Raw genomic sequence first — 16,621 nt, forward strand, 5'->3', positions numbered from 1 at the left:
TTTCTATGTATCATGCCATCTGCAAACAGTGACAGTTTTACTTTTTCCTTTCCATTTTGGAGTCCTTTTATTTATTTATTTTTTCTTGTCTGATTGCTGTGGCTAGGACTTCCAAAACTCTGTTCAATAAAAGTGGTGAGAGTGGGCATCCTTGTCTTGTTCCTGATCTTAGGGGAAATGCTTTCAGCTTTTCACCATTGAGTATGTTAGCTATGGGCTTGTCATATATGGCCTTTATTATGTTGAGGTATATCCCTGTATGCCCACTTTCTGGAGAGTTTTTACCATGAATGGATAGTGAAGTTTTTCAAAACTTTTTCTGCATCTATTGAGATGATCGTATGGTTTTTAGTCTTCAGTTTGTTACTGTGATGATAAGAGACCTAAGACAGCTACAGAGGCTAAGTGACCTTTCCTTCCCTGAATGGGTAGGTATCCTTGTTCTGCCTTCTAATTGAGTTAGTATCTGAGTAAAGAACTGCCAGGTGTCATTTAGTTCACAATACACTGCTGTGGCAATATAGAAATGAATTTGCCTAAGTCATTTGGCTTTTCTCAATTATAGTAAATGAATATACTGAATGAATACTTCAACTTAAGGAAATGTTCTTAAAAATATATTAATGTAGGCAACTTCAGTGGAGAACTGAAATCAAAACAAAACATTCAGATAAAGGGTTGAAATAAAAGTACACTCAGTTGTATCCAGTTTCCTCTTGTAAATCTCTCTTTTTAATTTCAGTGGACAGTCACTTGAGAATATCTGACTTGCAGCTAAGGAAATCTAAGCCTTCTTGGCCACACTGTATTCCCTTATGTCATTTACTAAAGACACCAGTTGGGTTGCTGAAAAAAGCGTGGGAAAAATCAATCCCTCACATCCAAAGGGCGGCTCTTGAAAATATGTGTGTTGTTGTAGTTATTTTGCTCTTCTGGCCTCAGAAGTTCTAATCTTAACCTTAGCCCCTCATGGAGAGAGACTTTGTAAACCAATTCCCACATGACTCATTATGTGACTGTTGAAAAAGAGAAACCCAGCTCTTTTCCTGTGCTTTCAACCAGTCATCTTCTTCAAAAATCTGTTTGGATTGTTATACCTTAATCTTGCCTGGCAAGGGACTTATGGGAAGGTTCTTATTGTTTGAAAGTTTGGTGCCAGTATCTGCAAAGAAAGAAGAAAGATGTGTTTATCAAACATCCCAATAGTGAAGGTGTGTGAAAGCAACTTTTGAAAAAGTTAATCTGTCAGAGTTTAGCTGTATTATTACATTTTATTTTATTCATTGAAAATAAATAATTATCAATGAATCCTTTCTAGATTTTCTAGTTTCCCAAAGTTCCCTGTATTCACATTCTAAGAGGAAAAATGGTATTTTAAGTCACTGCTCTCCACCTTATGTTATTTATAATCACTCCTCGTGACCTCTTCCTTCCAAGAAACTTGATCCTGAGAAGTGTCCTTTGTTTGTCTTTGTGGAATAAGTGATGAGGATGCATCCTGGAGACCTGTGAGATGTTCAACTTGTGGCATAATGAAACTAGGATGGAGAGTTCTGGAAAGATCTGGAAAGGTGGCTGGTAGTGTGTGGCCAGATGTGGGAGAAGAGAGACGTACAGAGAGGGGGAGAGAAAATTTTCAGAGGGAGAAAATGAAACAAATAATTAAATAAGTTTTGTTGTGTGGTGTGGGACGCAAGCCTTTCTCTCCCCCTTTCCTTCACAATGTCTTTGTTAAAGACTGTGTTTTTCATTAGTTTTACTAAGATAGGATTTGCCGTTTTGTTTGGATACTGAGAATGGACCCATGGAAACAGTTACATTTGGGTTATCTCTGACTGTCTTTAATGAAGAACATAAATATTGGCCACACTATCTATGCACATGCTATCACCATGCCTTTTTTGTTCTCTGTTCATATATCTAAGTCCTCTTCTTTCTTTAAGGTCAATCTCAAATCTCATCTGAAATGTACATTTATTGATAGATTCAACCCATAATGAACTGTCCCTTCTTTGTCCTCCTTAGGCTCTGATTATTTACAAAAACTCATTTTTGAACTTAGAGACTGTCCAATATGATATATTAGTTATTTCACCAGCATATGTTATATCCTCAACACAATTATACGCTTTTGTGGGGCTGGGATCATACATTCTGTAATTTTTCTCAGTACTTACACTTACTTTGATAAAAAGCGCATTCATTCATCTAAACATCATTTATTGGGTGTTAATTAAATATCTCAACTCAGTAAATATTGTTTGAATGAATGCATGCATGAATGAGGGAGTGTGCAGTAGGTAGCCTAATGTACCGCCCAATGTGAGAAAACCAAAAACATAAACACAAAAGCAAGCCAAAAAGTGGACCAGGACTTTCTGTAAAATATCCTGCTTTTTGTTGGATGATGCCATGAAAATCAAGATGCTCCTGAAAGGTCTTAATAGCTGACCAAGAATAGTAAACAATTGAAATTCTCTCAGGCTTCTTCAACCCTATCACTGGACACATTTATACCTCTCAGAATGGTATTAAAAGAAGAGATTAATAAAGCTTTTATAGATGAGTTGATAAATCTCTAAATATTTAAGTCTTCATTGCCTGCTAGGTTTTCTCTATTTTGGGTTTCCAAAAGATTTCAATAAACCACAGGATAATTAAAAATTAGACATTATCTTTCTTACCTTGACGTTTTTTGATGGTAAACACCTTTTTATTGTTTCCATAGTGCTGCCCAATTTCCACCAGTACAGTACTTAAGTGAATTTTTCTCTGGATGGTGGGTTATAGAAGATGTAAACGAATTGTTTGTATATGTTTTAGAATTCTTCAAAAGGGCCTGGCCATAGAAATGCATTGAATATTACTTAAATAACTAAAGTAACTTCCTCAGAATTATTATTCTATTCTGGTTAGGATACTCTCTGCTCTGGTTTGTTAAAATTTCCCTTTAGATTGGTTTTAATTTTGTTTCTGATAGGGTCCTAGGATTTATTGCCACACCCATCCTGCATCTGTTTTTCTTTGAATTACTCTCCTTGCAGTTTCTGATTCATACAGGGCCTTACAGGTTAGTGACAACCTGGCCATTACAACGCTGGGAAGGAGAGGCCTACTTTTCAGAGGTGTTGATGTTTTCTGTACCTGAAGGTTTTCAAGAGATATCAATCTTCCTCACCACCGCCCTTGGCCCTCTTAATGGACTAAGCAGTTCCTCATGAAATTTCTGTAGGATATCTGTACCAACTTCTCAGTATTGTTCCATCCTGAGTCTATAAATTCCTGGCCTCAAGGTAATGTTAGATTTCTAGCTCCAGCCCCTATTTACATAAGGCCTATACTAAGGAACGGAACCCACAGACATCAGTCCGCTCTTCTTTCTCTGGATTTAATTTCTCTGTTACTTTCTGAAACATGCAGGTGTTCCTTTCTTTCTTTTAATCTCAGCTATGTCCTTTTAACTTTTTCAAAATTGACCCAGAATTTACATGTGTCTTCAGTAAGAGTACATTAAATTGAGCTTAGTCTGCTATTCTACTGGCATATTTGAGATCCAGATAATTTGCTACTTAACTGGATTCAATGACCTGTATATTTCAGGCATCTAAAACTCACCATGTTCCAAATTTCCCTCCTTAGAGTTAGTAATTTTCTTGGGAATCTGGATGACATAAAATGGAATAAAGTTAGTGAGTGGCCCAGGAATGCCTGAAAGTTTGTTTGTCAGAGTGGCCAGGGAAAGTTAAGCAAGGAAGAAAAGCAAATGAAAAACAGAATCCCATTATTATGGCTGAGTTTACTCCCAGGATTCCATGCAGAGCTCTCTGTAGAGCTGGGTTGGGTTATAACTTATGCCAGAGCTGTACGTGGGGCTGACACCATCTCATGCCAAGCTCTCAGTTCTGGGCTAACGTCATCTCTTGTCCACTCTGTGGAGTGGAAACTTTGGAGGAATGGCCAGTGTGTTCCGCGGTGTAGGAAGAGGGAAATTATGAATGTGACTTTCTAAATTGTGGAGGAACTAACCACTGTAAATGTGCCTTGAACTATGTTGTTTAATTTGACCAGTCAGATCAATGACTTCCCCTTGAATGAAATGCTGCTACGTATATGAGCAGAAAAACAAAACTGGTATAAGGAATAGATAGCTAGTGAGAAGCTTCCGCATAGCACAGGGAGATGCGCTCGGTGCTTTGTGACCACCTAGAGGGGTGGGATAGGGAGGGTGGGAGGGAGGGAGATGCAAGAGGGAGGAGATATGGGGACATATGTATAACTGATTTACTTTGTTATAAAGCAGAAACTAACACACCATTGTAAAGCAATTATACTCCGATAAAGATGTTACCAAAAAAACTGGTATAAAGAGATGGAGAGACTGGGAGTCTTATTTTCCCACCAATTAACTTTGCCTCTGACCATGACCTTCCCTTTGAGTCTCCTAGACCTTGGGGATGATCTCAGCCCCTTGGGTTGGGTGACGGCAACCCCATCTTCACTAGAACCTCTATAGTTAACTTTGATTTTTCCCACTCCGTCTATCCATCCCATGTGTGCAGTCAGACATTTGATCATGGACTTTTCCTGACAAAATATGCTTGAATATAACCATTTCTTTTCACTCCCACTGCTACTGCTATTGTCACTGCCTTAACTAGGGCTTTATCTTTAAGTTCTTTATATAAATATATAAATATCTATATATAAATATAATATACAAATAAATAAAATATAATATTAATTCTGATGATTTTAAAGTCTTTTCTTGATAAAGACTTTTCCTGATAAAGACACACAATATCTTATATAAATATTTTTGTATTATCTGTTCTTTTCTTAGAATTTTCGCCATATGATTCTATCTCTTGGTTTGTCTAGAACTTTTTGATTGAATGCTGGCTATTTTATTTGGCTTTTTTTGTTTTTCTCAGTGCAAACGTTGTTTTGCTTCAAAATATTTTATTCTACCTGGAAGTAGCAAATCTTCAAATTACAATTTTTTAAATGCTTTCAAATATCAATACTATAGGTGTCACAAAACCTAGAAAAATGACATTTAAAAATGAACTACTGCCAGATGTGTCTCTATAAAACTTTTCCCCCACTCTTTTAGCTATATATTCTTTAACTGCCTCCTCATACGACAGTTTATGTATTTTCGAAATAAAATTTTAAGAAATAAACTTTGTAGTTTTTAGACATAGATTTCTTGTAGCATGGTTGATTAGAATTTGCTTCTAGTTATTAATAGTTTAGAAAAGTTTATTTCAGCTTCACAATTTATTATTGATAATGTCACATTAATTTTCGTTGTTAACTTTGAGAAAACCTCTATGGATTACTTCCTCATAAGTATTTACTATTATAAATGCATTACTGATTTCAGTACTGCTATAGGTTTGTGCATTACAGGGATTCTGATAAAATACTCATTCATACCATTCCATTGCACACATTGTTGATGGAGTATATTCATTCATTCATTCATTCATTCATTCATTCATTTATTTATTTATTTTTGGCTGTGTTGGGTCTTCGTTGCTGTGCGCAGGCTTTCTCTACTTGCAGGGACTGGGGGCTACTCTTCGTTGCGGTGCACAGGCTTCTCATTGCGGTGGCTTCTCTTGTTGCAGAGCACGGGCGCTAGGCACGGAGGCTTCAGTAGTTGTGGCTCGCAGGCTCGATAGTCGTGGCTCACAGGCTCTAGAGCGCAGGTTCCGTAGTTGTGGAACACCGGCTTAGTTGCTCCGTGACATGTGGGATCTTCCCGGACCAGGACTCGAACCCTTGTCCCCTGCATTGGCAGGTGGCTTCTTAACCACTGCGCCATCAGGGAAGCCCCTGGAGTATATTCTTGACAGAAGAAATTTTCCGTTTTGACTAAGCATTGATGAGAACTGAATCTTTGACTTATCTTTCACATGCCTGATGATTGAAATAATTTTCCACAGATTAGCTTCTGGTTTTGTACTTTTCAGTTCTTTTTTTCTTCTTCAAACGCACATGCTTTGAGAGCTGTGAAGTGCAAGACATGGCTATATTGTAAGGTGGTTTTTGTCCTTATGCTTCTGTGTCTTGTGCTAGGTTAAGTCAGTAGAGTAGTCAGTATGAGTACTGGAAGTTATTCCTGTAATGCGATAGTATATAGTCAATTACATATGGCGGTGTCTGAAAATCACATAATAGCCTCACTTAAAACATCTCCTTAGGGCTTCCCTGGTGGCGCAGTGGTTGAGAGTCCACCTGCCGACGCAGGGGACACAGGATCGTGTCCCGGTCCGGGAAGATCCCACATGCCGCGGAGCGGCTAGGCCCGTGAGCCATGGCCGCTGAGCCTGTGCGTCCAGAGCCTGTGCTCCACAACGGGAGAGGCCACAACAGTGAGAGGCCCGCGTACCACAGAATAAAGAAAATCTCCTTAGCCAGATTTCAAGAAAGCCTGTGGCCATTCCAATATGATCCAACATAGCGGAATATGATAGAAGGAAAATTGGCAAAGAAAGAGATGCTGGTCTTACCTGATGGAAGTTAAAATATCTCACTTTTGACAATTTTGCAAAAACTTATAATTCCATGAACTAATTTCTAGGGTTCTTCATAGGACCTAAAAAGGAACCCATAGAGTTGTGGAACAACAATAGAAGCTGCTGTGATGAGAAGCCCAGGCACCGCAACAAAGAGTAGCCCCCGCTCGCCACAACTAGAGAAAGTCTGCACGCAGCATTGAAGACCCAACGCAGCCAAAATAAAAATAAATAAATAAAGATAAATTTAATTTTAGAAAAGTAATACTCAGGTTTGAGGCATGAGAAGTATGATGAGGAGAAATTAGCTAATCCTTTCAGAACTTTTAAAATATCAAACTCAGTCTCTAAGATTTTAGCATTATATACAACATTGGTTACTTATTAGTGGTTTGGGAAGGCCAATTTAAAATTTTCTGATCTTACTGTATTGAAATTCACGGCCCTAATGTTTTCCACATTGACTATATGAATGATGAAGTAAAGTCAATCATGTATTTCCTTTCCAACTGGACAGAAAACAAAATTTTAAAAAGTGTTTGGACTACTGACTTTTGATTTCTTCTAAGGCAAGTGTATAGGTAATTTTTATTCCCTGATTAGGAGAAAAATGGTGGAAGAGGGCAGGGTTAAGAATTAAGATTTCAAGAGCGTGAGAGGTAGATGGCCAACCAGAGTTCCTAAGTTTCAGTGCGTGTAACTGTTGCCGCCGCTTAAGCCTGCCAAAGCAGTGGTATGGCTGCTGCCCTCGTATTTGCTACCTCTAGAAACATTCTTGCCAGTAGTGGCAGCAGCGGGACTCAATTACCCCCTTTTCTCACTCTCTCCAGAAGCTCCAGATGGCGTCTTCTGTGGGCAACGTGGCCGACAGCACAGAACCAACGAAACGTATGCTTTCCTTCCAAGGGTTAGCTGAGTTGGTACATCGAGAGTATCAGGCAGGAGATTTTGAGGCAGCTGAGAGACACTGCATGCAGCTGTGGAGACAAGAGCCAGACAATACTGGAGTACTTTTATTACTTTCATCTCTACACTTCCAGTGTCGAAGGCTGGACAGATCTGCCCACTTTAGTACTCTGGCAATTAAACAGAACCCTCTTCTGGCAGAAGCCTATTCGAATTTGGGGAATGTGTACAAGGAAAGAGGGCAGTTGCAGGAGGCAATTGAGCATTACCGGCATGCATTGCATCTCAAACCAGATTTCATCGATGGTTATATTAACCTGGCAGCCGCTTTGGTAGCAGCAGGCGACATGGAAGGGGCAGTACAAGCTTACGTCTCTGCTCTTCAGTGCAATCCTGATTTGTACTGTGTTCGCAGTGACCTGGGGAACCTGCTCAAAGCCCTGGGTCGCTTGGAAGGAGCCAAGGCATGTTATTTGAAAGCAATGGAGACGCAACCGAACTTTGCAGTAGCTTGGAGTAATCTTGGCTGTGTTTTCAATGCACAAGGGGAGATTTGGCTTGCCATTCATCACTTTGAAAAGGCTGTCACGCTTGACCCCAATTTTCTGGATGCTTATATCAATTTAGGAAATGTCTTGAAAGAGGCACGGATTTTTGACAGAGCTGTGGCAGCTTACCTTTGTGCCCTAAGCTTGAGCCCAAATCATGCAGTGGTACATGCCAACCTGGCTTGTGTATACTATGAGCAAGGCCTGATGGATCTGGCAGTAGACACCTACAGGCGAGCTATTGAATTGCAACCACATTTCCCTGATGCTTACTGCAACCTAGCCAACGCTCTGGAAGAGAAGGGCAGTGTTGCCGAAGCAGAAGAGTGTTATAATACAGCTCTGCGGCTGTGTCCCACCCATGCAGACTCTCTGAATAACCTAGCCAATATCAAAGGAGACCAGGGAAACTTTGAAGAGGCAGTTCGCTTGTATTGTAAAGCATTAGAAGTCTTCCCAGAGTTTGCTGTTGCCCATTCAAATTTAGCAAGTGTATTGCAGCAGCAGGGAAAACTGCAGGAAGCTCTGATGCATTATAAGGAGGCTGTTCGAATCAGTCCTACCTTTGCTGATGCCTACTGTAACATGGGAGACACTCTAAAGGAGATGCAGGATGTTCAGGGAGCCTTGCAGTGTTATACTCGTGCCATTCAGATTAACCCTGCACTTGCGGATGCCCACAGCAATCTGGCTTCCATTCACAAGTATTCAGGGAATATTCCAGAAGCAATTGCTTCTTATCGCACTGCTCTGAAGCTTGAACCTGATTTTCCTGACGCTTATTGTGATTTGGCTCATTGCCTGCAGATTGTCTGTGATTGGACAGACTATGATGAGCGAATGAAGAAGTTGGTCAGCATTGTGGCTGACCAGCTGGAGAAGAATAGGTTGCCTTCTGTGCAGCCTCATCATAGTATGCTCTATCCTCTTTCTCATGGCTTCAGGAAGGCTATTGCTGAGAGCCATGGGAACCTCTGCTTGGATGAGATCAGTGTCCTTCATAAACCACCGTACGAACATCCAAAAGACTTGAAGCTCAGTGATGGTCGACTGCGTGTAGGATACGTGAGTTCTGACTTTGGGAATCATCCTACTTCTCATCTTATGCAGTCTATTCCAGGCATGCACAATCCTGATAAATTTGAGGTATTCTGTTATGCCCTGAGCCCAGATGATGGCACAAACTTCCGAGCGAAGGTGATGGCAGAAGCCCATCATTTCATTGATCTTTCTCAGATTCCATGCAATGGGAAAGCAGCTGATCGCATCCATCAAGATGGTATACACATCCTTGTAAATATGAATGGTTATACCAGGGGTGCTCGAAATGAACTCTTTGCTCTCAGGCCAGCTCCTATTCAGGCAATGTGGCTGGGCTACCCTGGGACCAGTGGCGTGCTTTTCATGGATTATATCATCACTGATCAGGAAACTTCACCTGCTGAAGTTGCTGAGCAGTATTCTGAGAAACTGGCTTATATGCCCCATACTTTCTTTATTGGTGATCATGCTAATATGTTCCCTCACCTGAAGAAGAAGGCAGTCATCGATTTTAAGTCCAATGGGCACATTTATGACAATCGGGTTGTGCTGAATGGCATCGACCTCAAAGCATTTCTTGATAGTCTCCCAGATGTGCAGATTGTCAAGATGAAATGTCCTGATGGAGGAGACAACGCAGACAGCAGTAATACGGCTCTTAATATGCCTGTCATTCCTATGAATACTATTGCAGAGGCAGTTATTGAAATGATTAACAGAGGACAAATTCAGATAACAATTAATGGATTCAGTCTTAGCAATGGACTGGCAACTACCCAGATCAACATTAAGGCTGCCACTGGAGAGGAGGTTCCCCGTACCATTATTGTAACCACACGTTCTCAGTACGGGTTACCGGAAGATGCCATTGTGTACTGTAACTTCAATCAGTTATATAAAATTGACCCATCTACTTTGCAGATGTGGGCAAATATTCTGAAGCGTGTTCCCAATAGTGTGCTGTGGCTGTTGCGTTTTCCAGCAGTAGGAGAACCTAATATTCAACAGTATGCACAAAATATGGGCCTTCTCCAGAAGCGTATCATTTTTTCACCTGTTGCTCCTAAAGAGGAACATGTTCGGAGAGGCCAGCTGGCTGATGTCTGCTTGGACACTCCACTCTGTAATGGACACACCACAGGGATGGATGTCCTTTGGTCAGGGACACCCGTGGTGACTATGCCAGGAGAGACTCTTGCTTCCCGAGTTGCAGCTTCCCAGCTCACTTGTTTAGGCTGTCTTGAGCTTATTGCTCAAAATAGACAAGAATATGAAGACATAGCTGTGAAACTGGGAACTGATCTAGAATACCTGAAGAAAATTCGTGGCAAAGTCTGGAAGCAGAGAACATCTAGCCCTCTGTTCAACACCAAACAATACACAATGGACCTAGAGCGGCTCTATCTACAGATGTGGGAGCATTACGCAGCTGGCAACAAACCTGATCACATGATTAAGCCTGTTGAAGTCACTGAGTCGGCCTAAATAATGACTGTGTGCACAGGAGAATTACCCTGTACCTGAGCCTCAACCTTCTGGGGGAAAGGGAACTACTTTTTCCTTATCTGTACAATACCATGCTGCAGATGGGTGACAGACAATGATAAGAAATAGCACAGCCAGACTTGCTTCCTGCATGATCATGATCATGATAGGGAGAGACACAAGAGATGGGAAACTGCTGTTCCACAAGGAGTCTCCATAGAATTTTGCAGCAGCCAGGTGTCTGGAAGGTCTGGAAGGTAAGTCTGGAAGGTCTGATCTCCCTTGGTCTTCCATGGGATGGATGGTTAGTGTGGAAGGGAGATAGAGATTGCCCAGCCGTTTTGTGATTATCATGGATTGATTGAGTCTTCTGAATTAATATTTTTCTTTATATTTTGGGTATTGGAGCTTTTAAAAATGTTTGGTTTCAGGTATTTTTATTCATGTGAAGTGTGTACGATTCTCTTGAGATAAGCTTTTAAGCTAAAATATTCCTTGTTTTAGTTTCTGAACTCGACAGATAAATGGGGACTTTGCTGGTATAGTCTTTTTATAGGTTTTGTAAACCACTTGAGCCTATATCAGTCATTTTAGTGTCTGACATAATGTTCGGAACTATCAGTGCTTTGTTGGTTTATAGATGATGGCTTAAATTCTTTTCCTTCTTCCCTTCCGCCCACTTTAAAAATTCTCCTGTAACTTGGCTAACAAAAAACCAAGTCTGATTCAAAACCTCCCAGAGTGTTTCTCTTAACCGCATCATCTGGTGCCAAATGAAGATTCTTAGGAGTGATTATTAATTCTGAAGGGCACAGTTGTGGTACTGTCACTGATGATAATAATAATGGATTTTTGGCCTAGAGTTTTGACCTATTTCACCAGTGTTTTACCGTTGACTGCCCCTCTATGCTGCTTCCAAAAGTCATAGTGTGTGTTAAGATTTTTACTTTCATTTCTAATGTTTGTTTGTTTTTTTTAGTGAGTCCTGTTCTACCTTTTTCTTTCAGCAGAAATGAAATCCCAGGTAAGTATAAGTATTCAAATATTTGATCAGTAAGTCACAGTTATCTCCAGTACATTAAATAACTTTCATCAAAAAACATGTTATAGGTAAAAAGCTCTGAAGGACCAGCTATGTATATGATAATTATGTTTCAGACCTTCTAGGGTATTATATATAATAACTTGTCTTCTGGACGTGGTCTTGAAGTCTTTATGGATTCAGTCTCAGTAGTAGCGAACTGCACTGCTACTTGGTTTGGAGTACAAATTAGACTTTAGCCCTCCTGGAGGTTGAGTTTTTGGTATTGAAAACCATAGGAATGAAATTATTGTATTTCAACAAAGGATCGAGGGCTTGAGGCTTAAACAAGGCAACATACGTGTGGGAAGCAGTCAGCCTTGAGGGCAGGTAAGGACATGCCAGGCATGCGGCCGCTGCTCGAAGGGACTGTCCCTACTTGTTCCCCTCCTTGTTCCATTCCATGGGAGATAAATCACCAGAGCCCAGAGATCAGAAAGAATGTAAAATGAGACAAGCAAAGCTGTCTCCCCCCTGCACATGCAGGTTATTTTTGATGCTTCTGGGTTTATGGGTTTCCTCCCAGGGAAGTTAACCTTGAGCCGAGACAGTCTGTAGATAATGTAAACCACCATCTGGCAACCTTCCGATTTCTAGTCTATATAATCTGCAACTGTAGCATAATAAAATTTGCCTTGCAACCATCAGTTGTCTTGGTCCTTCTGACCCCATCCGTCGGTGCTACTTCAGTTCCTTACCCCTTCCCTTCTGACCCTGGGCGGTGAGATCCTCTTTCTCCGGCTGGTCCGCGGCAAGTGGCACTCGAACAGGGACCTGAAGCGTGAAGGCAATTAAAAGAAAAAGAAAGTGCAGGTAAGAGAACCCTTATGCAAAATATGTGTGGCCACCAGTAAAAGTGGAACTAATAGAGGCATAAGGCAATAGTCAGAAGTAAAATAAGATGGGGCAAAAGGGCTCAAAGATGCATGAATTATTTGCTCAGGTTTTACTTTTGATGCTTAGAGCTCGGGGTAATAAAGTTTCTGAACTTTATTGTTGACTGAATTTTTACAGCATATCCATGGTGTATCTCCCTGGTTTCCTGATGGCGGCTCTGTTGACATAGAAATCTGGCAGAAAGTTGGAGAAGATTTAAAAAATTATTATGAGTCTCGAGGGCCTACTCATACTCCTGTTGTTACATATAGTTTGTGGAATCTGATAAAAATATGTTTAGATTCTTCTCATGATAGTGTTGATTTGAATGTAAAGTCAGAAAAACATAAGCCTCTGACAGAAGGAGAGACTGTATTATCAACTACTGTGTCGCCACTTCCTAAACCGAAAGAGCTAATTAATTTAAATAGTTTAGATGAAGAGGAACATTTTGACTTAACAGATGAGGCTTGTAAACATAAAAGAGAGAAATATCCTGAGGATGATTTTCTAATGGCTGTGATAGATAAGTCAGTGAAAAAGCTGCAGGTTAATAAGGACTGTCTTCCTCAAAAATCCACATCTGTAAAAATGCTCAGTCCCTTGCAGCGCGCTGTACAAGGAGCAATAAAACGAGGAGAAGATCCTATTTTCTGTTGTCCCGTCATAGAAAGACCTGATCCTAATAATCCTCAACAAGCTACTAGGGAGCATCAGGCTCTCCCTTTGAAAGTTTTGAAAGATTGAAAATCTGCCTGTGCTCAATATGGGCCCACTGCTCCTTTTACTACTGCTATGGTTGACAGGAGAAGCTCTTCCCCCCGCTGATTGGAAGTCTATTGCACGAGCTTGTTTAAATGGTGGAGATTATTTAATATGGAAGTTTGATTTTTATGAACGGGCTGCTGAACAAGCAGAAAAGAATGCTGCCCATAATATTCCAGTTGATTATCATATGCTGATTGGGGAAGGACAATATCTTTCTTTACAAGATCAATTAACTTATCCCTTTGTTGCTTATCCTCAAATAAATCATTTGGCATTACAAGCCTGGAGGAAATGACCTTCTACACACAAAACTGAAGATCTTTCAAAACTTAGACAGGGACCTGATGAACCATATGCTGATTTTGTAGATAGGTTGTCACAGGCGGTGGGGAGACTCATTGTGGACGGACTCACTGGTACAATTGTAGTTAAGCAACTTGCTTTTGAAAATGCTAATAATGAGTGTCAGGCTGCGATTCGACCTTGGAGAAAACGGGGAACATTGGAGGATTATATTCACCCTTGTGCAGACATTGGGCCTACTTATATACAGGGTGCTGCTGTGGCTGCAGCATTAACTAAAGTGGGGTTTAAAAACAATCAAAAGAAAACAAAGACTTGTTTTAAATGCGGAAAGGCAGGTCCTTTTGCTAGAGAATGTAGATCTTTTAATTCTAACCCTAGTCCTTCCTTCCCTACTCAAAAACCTCCAGATGGTCAGAAAATCCCTGGTTTATGCCCTAAATGCAATAGGGGAAAACATTGGGCACAAGATTGTTGCTCAGTGGCCCACAAGGATGGGCCACCACTGTCGGGAAACTCTTCCCAGGGCCTTCCCCGGCCCCAACAAATAATAAGCGCAATGTCTGTGTATCCTCCTCAAATTATCAATCAGACATTAACCAAAAACAAAAACATACAATATCCTCGCTCTCCAGAGCAACACCAGGAAGCGCAGGACTGGAGCTCAGTACCTCCGCCCGATATGTATTAACTCCTGAAATGGGTCCTCAGGCCCTCTCTACGGGCATCTGTGGACCTTTACCCAAGGGTTTGATGGGACTATTATTGGGAAGAAGTAGTGTCACCATGAAAGGTTTAACTGTTATGCCAGGAGTCATAGATTCTGACTACGAAGGAGAAATAAAAGTCATGGCACAAACTATTAAAAATATAATAACTATTTCTCCTGGTGATAAAATTGCACAATTGCTACTTTTGCCCTTTGTACCTCATGGACAAATTTTACAACATCAAAAGAGAGAAACAAAGGCTTTTGGATCGTCTGATGCTGCCTACTGGATTCAGAAGATAGGGAAAGAACGTCCAGAAATGAAATGAACCATTAATGGAAAGGTTTTTTCAGGTTTGTTAGACACTGGAGCTGATGTCTCTGTTATGACGCAGGTACACTGGCCTAAACGTTGGCCCATTAGTCCTACTATTACAGAACTTCACGGAATAGGACAAAGTTCTTCTCCTATGCAAAGTAGTCAGTTTTTTTTATGGCAAGATAGTGAGGGCCATTCAGGATATTTCCAGCCTTATGTTTTGCCTGGGCTGCCTTTAAACCTCTGGGGCCGAGATATATTAAAAGAAATGGGAGTATTACTTTATAGTCCAAACTCTCAAGTCTCTAATATGATGTTGGATCAAGGATTTCTTCCCACAAAAGCGCTGGGAACAAATCAACAAGGAACTGTCTATCCTATTGATGTGAAAATAAAAAATGATAGACAAGGTTTGGGTTTTTCTTAGGGGCCTTGGATTCTCCACTCACTGCTGATCCAATTACTTGGCTGACTGATGACCCTGTATGGGTGGACCGATGGCCCCTCACAAAGGAGAAATGAGAAGCTGCAGAACAATTAGTACTGGAACAATTAGGGCATTTAGAAATATCCAGTAGTCCTTGGAATACTCCTATTTTTATTATCAAGAAAAAATCTGGAAAATATAGGTTATTACAGGATCTAAGAGCTGTTAATAAAACTATGCTAATAATGGGAGCTCTTCAACCAGGCCTACCCTCTCCAACAGCCATACCACACAATTATCATCTTTTAGTTATAGATTTAAAAGATTGTTTTTTCACTATTCCTTTGTTTCCTGAAGATAGAAAACATTTTGCTTTTAGCTTGCCTGCCTTAAATTTTAAGGAACCCATGAGGAGATTTCAATGGAAAGTATTGCCTCAGGGCATGGCAAATAGTCCTACATTATGCCAAAAATATGTGGCTCAGGCCTTGACTCCTGTGAGAAAAAGGTTTCCATCGTTATATCGCATACATTATATGGATGATATACTTTTAGCCACTGATAATATTTCTTTATTAGAGACTGCTTTTCAATTTTTACAACAGTCCTTACAATCATTTGGCTTGGTCATTGCCTCAAGAAAACTTCAAAGACAATCTCCATTTTTATATTTGGGAAAATATATTGATAACACTACTATTAGGCCTCAAAAACTGCAAATTCGAGTTGATAATTTAAAAACATTAAATGCTTTTCAAAAATTACTTGGAGATATTAATTGGCTAAGGCCTGCCTTAAAACTTACTACTGCTCAATTACAGCCTTTGTTTGATATTCTTAAAGGTGACTCAGATCCTTCTTCTTCACGCTCTATGACTCCAGAAGGATTTCAAGCTTTACAAATAGTCAATAGATCTATCAGTTCTACACAATTAACTAGAATTCATACTCACCTTCCTATTTTCTTAATAATTTGTCCAACTCCTCATGTGCCTACTGCCGTCTTATGGCAAACTGTTGGAATTATTGAATAGATTCATATGAAATCTACACCCTCTAAAGTTATTAACCCTTATTATGAACTTATTAGTAATTTAATAATGCAAGGTAGAACTAGATGCTTACAACCTATAAGTATAGAACCTTCTCAAATTATTATCCCTGATTCAGTTAGTCAACAAAATTGGCTTTTTCAACATAGTAATGAATGGGGTCTTGCTCTTGCAGGATTTTCAGGTACCTCGGAATGCCATTACCCTGCTGATAAATTGATCCAATTCAGCAAACTTAACTCATATCTTTCCTTCTATAATTAGGCAACAGCCTGTCCCTCATGTACCTTTGGTTTTTACGGACGGTTCTTCTTCAGGAGTGGCCACTGTAATCATTGACGACGGAACAAACCTCGTTAAAGAAACTTCCTTGACTTCAGCTCAACGTGTTGAACTGTATGCTGTCATTATGTCTTTTAAACATTTGCCTTCTATATCTTTTAATTTGTTTTCTGATAGTAAATATCTTATTAGCTTGTGATTTCTTCTGGAGACTGCGAGCATAGGACATACTAATGACCCTGAATTATCATCCTCTTTTCGTTTGCTTCAACAGCTTATTCGTTCCCATGATGGTCCTGT

General features: G+C 40.2%; 4 protein-coding genes across 43 annotated transcripts in view; 3 read left to right on the forward strand and 1 right to left on the reverse strand.

Annotated features, from left to right (window-relative positions):
• LOC125961808 (UDP-N-acetylglucosamine--peptide N-acetylglucosaminyltransferase 110 kDa subunit-like) overlaps positions 1-11,162 on the forward strand; it is a 250,670-nt gene extending 239,508 nt beyond the window's left edge. The window contains exon 2 of the mRNA XM_049700833.1: positions 11,061-11,162. The gene's annotated coding sequence lies outside the window, so the exon portion shown is untranslated. The remainder of the gene's footprint in view (positions 1-11,060) is intronic.
• LOC125961798 (UDP-N-acetylglucosamine--peptide N-acetylglucosaminyltransferase 110 kDa subunit-like) overlaps positions 1-16,614 on the forward strand; it is a 63,807-nt gene extending 47,193 nt beyond the window's left edge. Inside the window, exon 3 of the mRNA XM_049700819.1 lies at positions 16,304-16,614. The gene's annotated coding sequence lies outside the window, so the exon portion shown is untranslated. The remainder of the gene's footprint in view (positions 1-16,303) is intronic.
• The window catches only part of LOC125961818 (metabotropic glutamate receptor 7-like), a 411,772-nt gene that overhangs the window by 287,217 nt on the left and 107,934 nt on the right, over positions 1-16,621 (reverse strand). The gene's annotated exons all lie outside the window — the stretch shown is intronic.
• On the forward strand, positions 7,357-11,067 carry LOC125961804 (UDP-N-acetylglucosamine--peptide N-acetylglucosaminyltransferase 110 kDa subunit-like). Its single transcript, XM_049700826.1, has one exon. The coding sequence runs from the start codon at positions 7,364-7,366 to the stop codon at positions 10,502-10,504; it is 3,141 nt and encodes a 1,046-aa protein (XP_049556783.1). The 5' UTR covers positions 7,357-7,363; the 3' UTR covers positions 10,505-11,067.

The sequence above is a fragment of the Orcinus orca genome, chromosome 17 (assembly GCF_937001465.1).
Source record: "Orcinus orca chromosome 17, mOrcOrc1.1, whole genome shotgun sequence".
NCBI classification, from domain to species: domain Eukaryota; kingdom Metazoa; phylum Chordata; class Mammalia; order Artiodactyla; family Delphinidae; genus Orcinus; species Orcinus orca.